The following is a 6,000-nucleotide window of genomic DNA, read 5'->3' as shown; positions in this document are numbered from 1 at the left end:
GAATTTGACATTTCAGGAATAAATGAGACAGAATTTAAAGTTCCATTTTGAAATCATTTTTGGATTGTCACTCTATGTAGGGGCATGTATTACATCCAATATTATTTGGGTTTCTTTTAAGATAAAGTGTTCAATTGCTCAGTTAGAAATTACTGGGATTCTTAATCTCATTTTATGATATATACTGTGATTATTGCTACTCATATTTTACTTACATTTAAAACTAATCAATGAAATATTGAAAAAAATTAACGTAATTTTATGGGTGGCCAATTCCTTGTTTATCCATTTTGAGGTTTATTTTTCCTTATAGCCACTTTGTATGCATGTTTGTGTTTTTCTTTTCTTTCAAATGTATCACCATCATCATCATCATCTTAAAATTCAGTAACAACTTTGGAGAGCCACTGGAGCATCTTAGACACTTAGACTACAGGTGGGTTGCCATTTTTTTTACTACCGGTTCAGGTGAGCTCCTGAGCGTGCTTGTGCACACGCGCACCCCTTCTGCACATGTGCAGAAGTGTCTGGGTGGGTGGGCGGAGCCTCCCACCGCCGGTACTACCAGATTGACCGATCCGGGCCGAACCAGCAGCAACCCACCTCTGATCTTAGAAACTTATAGGAGGATGCCTGTAGTGTAGTTCTAGATTGACAATTTATACTGCTAGTAGGAATACTAACAATCAAGAGAACGGACAATACTCTCCAGAGTTCATGTGTCATATTAAAGGAAACTTTTTTTGCTACTGTGTGCTACTCTGCAGCCCAGTTAAATGAAGATATGGAGTGTGGACCTGCAAATTCTCAACCATTAGATGAAGGGAGTAAGGAAGATACCAGTTCAACAATCCTTCCAGTCCTAGATGGTGGCAGCCCTTCAGTGCATTTCAGCAAGTCCTGCCTGAAGAACGTCTTCTCTGTAATACTTCTCTTCATATATTTGGTGCTTATGGCAGTGGCCATTTTTTTGGCCTATCAAACCATTGCTGACTTTAGGGAAAGACTCAAGCATCCAGTGATGTCCGTCTCATTCAAGGGAGTGCACTCTTACGATGCTCCTGGTATTGCCCTCTACCCAGGCAAGGCTGAACTGCTAATCTGCAAGCATCACTTCTACGATTACATTGCACCTTTGTTTAACCCAGGCCAGCCAGGGAAAATTGATTGTATTACCCAGAGAATCAACTACACAGATCCATTTACTAATGCAACCAAGAAATATGCAGTGATTGTCAAAAGACCCCAATATGTGAAGATTGACAATTTATCATATTTTAGGTTAGGATAATAGATTTTTTAAAGTTTGTATTTGTATTTGTATTTATTATACTTGTATGCCACCCTATTCCCGGGGGGACTCAGGGCGGCGAACAAACACATGGGGAAGGGGGCAATACAGAAACAAACGAGACAAAAACAAGTTGTTCATTCAGAGGTAGCGCCAAGACTGGGCCTCGATTTTAGCCCGGTGCCACTCCTTCACTCAAACGGGCTGCCTCACGCCATTTTGCAAGGCATGTGACCTTTGGGAAACAGTGCAATTGGCATGCAGTTCAGTGCTCCCCAGGATTGGCCATGCACCGCTTATCTTCAGGTGATGTTCCCTTTCTGTGGACAGGCCCCAGGGCCTACTGGAGGCTGCTCTGGGTCACATGAAGCCTTTGTTCTTAAAGCTGTTTCAGAAAATGGCCTTCCCAAGTCTCTGCAGCCTCCACAAATCACATAAATCCACACCTCATGCTTCTGTGATTCTGGGTGGTTGCTGAGGATGTGCAAATACATGGCCTCCTCATGTGACGTCTGGAAGGTCCAGAGCAGGGGTGAAATCCAGCAGGTTCTGACAGGTTCTGGAGAACCAATAGCGGAAATTTTGAGTAGTTCAGAGAACTGGCAAATGCCACCTCTGGCTGGCCCCAGAGTGGGATGGGAATGGAGATTTTGCAGTATCTTTCCCCTGCCACGCCCACCAAGCCAGACCACGCCCAACAAGAACCAGTAGTAAAAAAATTTGAATTTCACCACTGGTCCAGAGGCTGTGCAAGAGCACGCCCCATTCTTGTGTGGCCTCCACCATCTCCAAGGTGGAGCCAAGGTGGCGCAGTGGTTAAATGCAGCACTGCAGGCTACTGCTAGATCAGCAGGTCAGCGGTTCAAATCTCACCGGCTCAGGGTTGACTCAGCCTTCCATCCTTCCAAGGTGGGTAAAATGAGGACCCAGATTGTTGGGGGCAATATGCTGACTCTCTGTAAACCGCTTAGAGAGGCCTGAAAGGCCTATGAAGCGGTATATAAGTCTACTGCTATTGCTATTGCCTCCACCATCTCCAAAATAGCACAACAATGTGGCATACTTTTGATTATTGTTGCAACCTTTACATCCTGAATAAATTGTAATAAAATCGTTTTCCTGTCTCCACCTGTTTCATTGGAAAAACATGCATACTGAACCACAAGCCTGGAGCTAGATTCGGCCTTCAGCCAGGTATTGGTGCAGGTTGGCATGTCACCCCCAAATGTCATGGTGTGTCATCTTTGACACGTGTCATAGATGCACCACCACTGACTTAAAAGTCTGCTTTTCTCTTTCTTGCCCTTCTAAAAGCCAAGCTTATAGACTGCAGGGTTATAAACAAACCAGGAAACAATGATGACCCATTTCCAAAATCTTTTTTTTTACCATGGGGACAGGGAATTGGGGTGCAGGTGGCAAGGAAGGTGACTATGCAATGGGACATATTAAAAAAGGAGAAAATTATACATAAGACAGGTAGAATATTTCCCTCCTCCCCTGACATCAATGCAAAATTGCCATGGGAGCCCAAGGCTCATTCTGACTCACTTTTCTAATATAAAACTTTGTTCTTGAGTACACTTGAACAAGGCTAATACAAACAGGGAGCTTCTGTGGTATGCAGGAAGAAAGAGCTTGGAAAAAGGTAATTCCCTGCAGGCAGAAGAATTAAACATCCTTTTACTCCCCGCTTCTCTGCTCTCAATCATCCGACTTTTTGAAGTTGTGTTTCTCAGAAGCAAATTCTGCCAGGGATCCCCAAAACTGTTCACAGGAAGAACACAATAAAATCTTAACCAGAGAGGACAATGATGTACTTATTACTGAAATGCTTGTTTAAAAATATATGCCAATGGGATTTATTGATTAAAAGTTTTGTTTATGGGAAGAAGGGAACCATGAAATGCAAAATCACGAGGGTAGAGATGGTAATTGGTATGTTTGTAAGTGCTGCAAATATCAGAAGTTGCGTATTTTTTTGCTTGCTTGTTATTCTTCACCTTTTCTTTTACCATTTATAATTTATTTCCTTTTATATATTTTTTCTCTTTCTGCAATTTTTAAAATCTTTATACAATTTTTAAGAATAATTATTTATATACAATATATCTATATACTGTACTACCAAAACTCTTGGATCTGTATTGGAAAGTATAGGGCAACTATTATTGAACCAAGGTAACTCAAATAGGCTAGGTTACTGAAGAATGCCAGGACTCGGTGGGAATGAAATTTGGGGAAGTTGTGGATACTTCAGTGCCATCAAGCCTTCCAATCACACTTCATAAAAACCTATAGGCTGCATGGCACAAGGGAAGATGGGAGAGCTATATCCCCACCCTTTGTTCCCTGGATACAGTCAGGTGATGGCAAGGCCCAGCAACCAGGGATTGGCTGCTTTGGACAAGCCAAGTCAATGGAGAAGCCAGCAGGAAATCATAAGTCATTCCCACTGCTTTTTTGCCCATGGTGAGGTCATTCCATTGTTCCACACTCCTCAGCAACATCTCTTACTAAAATTAGACCGGTGGATCAATTCCACCAATCAGCCAAGAAGTCATTTCCAATGCTCCCTGCCGACTTCCCACAAGAAAAGTCAATGGGGAAGCCAGCAGGAAGATGGAAATTGCTTCTGCTCCCACTGCTGCATCCAAATGGCTGGCAGCAGGGCCCAATCAGTGAACAGCGATTGGCTGCTTTGGAATAGAGGTTGAAATATGAATTCTCTTAGGGACAGTGGGCATGGAGGGAAGGATGAGGGATCATCTGGGATGCCTGAGAGGTAGGGAGTGTTCTCTTGCTCCCTAGAGAGAAGCATCCTTTGAGGTCATGCTGAAATGGATACAGAGGGTGCAGTTTTCCTCATGGCCCGCAACTCTCTGTTCCCCCTCCTTTTAGCAAAGTGGCAGGAAGTTCCACAGGTCAGCCAAGAGGGAGAAGAAGTGAATTTATTATACTCCCTGCCAGTTTTCCACAAATCAGTGGGGAAGCCAGCATGAAACTGGAAGTTGCTTAACCTCCCACTCTTTTTTTGTCTGCCTGTAGTCATCCTGTTTCTCAGATTAGATAAGAATTTCTAAAAGGTTGCCAAGTGTGTGTGTGTGTGTGTGTGTGTGTGTGTGTGTGTTTGTGTGTGTTTCTTCATCTTCAGAATCATGTGGGGCAAGTTGTGTACTTTCTTAGATGTTATTAGGCCAGGAGAACAAAGAAACGAAGATGTTTGAGGATAAATTCAAGTTTATTATTATCCAAAAATATCAAGCATCACTAAAGGATCATCAAGGGACCTGCCATCCTTCTGTCAAGGCTTTTAGATTAGTTTGTGTGATCCAGTTATGATGGTTTGTTAAAGAAACCATGGCTTAGCAAGAGTGAACCTAACTTATTATTCCCTATCATTAATTCAGTCTTAATGCTTTGGGCTACAGCTTCCGTCTCAAGCCAACGCATCAATTGCTATTCGGATTGGGAAAGACATAAGGGGTAGATAGTATAAGGAATGTCTTCCCTATTCCTTATTGCCAATTCCCATGATTTTTTTCAAATGAGAACAAAAAACAAAAAGAACACAAAGAACAATCAGGCTGATTAAATTTTCTGACACATACTTGGAATACAAGATTGCCGGCTATTTCTTTTCCAAGAGAGTGATTATTAGAATCATTCATTTATAACTTTATTTTCAGAATATATATATTACAAAAATTGGTGCCTGCCCTAAGGAGCTTACAACCTAATTGGTGGATTGAAAGAATTAATGTGTGTTGAAAAACATTTAGACTTATTTTTTCTACATGTGACTGGAATGAACATTTTGAGGTTTATCTGGGGGCTGGTCAGTCCAAGCAGACATTTTTGAAAGGGCACAAAGACTGAAAGTGGTAAAACATAGCACATTCTACCAATAAGTACCCAGAAAACCATCCAATGGTTATACAATTTAGACTAGTAGTAATGCTGGCTAAAACAAAGGCTACCAAATTTTAGCTAAGCATTCAAGAAGCTGGGACTGGTTCTCTTTAGACAATAAGTTGAAGGGTCAAAGAGACAGGTTGGCTAAAGCATCCACTATTCTTCCTATCCACTCCTGCCAAATATTCTGCATTTAGGATCCAGCAATCCATGTGGATGGCCAGAAGGCCAGGCTTTTCAATGTGTAGAGAGACGGCTCAAAAGTGCGTTTCGGGAGATTTCACGGTAAGCATTTCGCAGCAGCACGTAAGGGAAGCAGGTCTCCAGCATATCAACAGTCAAGAAGGATGACTCTTCCACAAGCTGAAAGAGATATATAAAAACAGAAATAAGGCAGAGAAATAATTTACTGCCACCTAACCAGCAGGTTAAAATCAAGCACCCTGCCTGATGAAGTATCCAGATTCTATTCTGGACTCTGGTAAGAGCCAGGCAGGCTATCCTTTGTAAACAAAACATATATCACATTCACATTCAGAGTTTGTTTCCTGAAGAAGGCAAATTCATTTGCTTTGTAAGAGGTGAAGGCGTGGCACTCTTACTATACGGTTTCAGAACTGCAAAATCTGTTGGGACCACAGACACCAAACAAAGTTCATCGCAAACAACTGCAATCTCTTTGTCAATTCTACAGACTTGGTGGATTGTGAAATGTATTCCTGATTCCTTGTTTCTATGACAATTCCACAGCTTTAAGGGCTGTTTTTTTTTAAAATCTATTTGATCTTTTTCTG

General features: G+C 41.9%; 1 protein-coding gene and 1 pseudogene across 1 annotated transcript in view; one reads left to right on the top strand and one right to left on the bottom strand.

The window, feature by feature from the left end:
* The first annotated feature begins 784 nt into the window (after positions 1-784).
* Positions 785-1,291, top strand: LOC148048285 (proton-activated chloride channel pseudogene; annotated as a pseudogene).
* Positions 1,292-4,513: 3,222 nt separating this feature from the next.
* The window catches only part of NCKAP1L (NCK associated protein 1 like), a 99,787-nt gene continuing 98,300 nt past the window's right edge, over positions 4,514-6,000 (bottom strand). The window contains exon 31 of the mRNA XM_087710633.1: positions 4,514-5,569. Coding sequence (XP_087566759.1) covers positions 5,444-5,569 — 126 coding nt within the window. The 3' untranslated portion in view covers positions 4,514-5,443. The remainder of the gene's footprint in view (positions 5,570-6,000) is intronic.

This window comes from Thamnophis sirtalis, unplaced genomic scaffold (assembly GCF_051295495.1).
Source record: "Thamnophis sirtalis isolate CommonGarterSnake01/CBP01778 unplaced genomic scaffold, rThaSir2_p1.2 scaffold_3, whole genome shotgun sequence".
Taxonomy (NCBI): Eukaryota; Metazoa; Chordata; class Lepidosauria; order Squamata; family Natricidae; genus Thamnophis; species Thamnophis sirtalis.
Note: the sequence above shows the minus strand (reverse complement) of the source record. Positions and strands in the feature narration are given on the sequence as shown.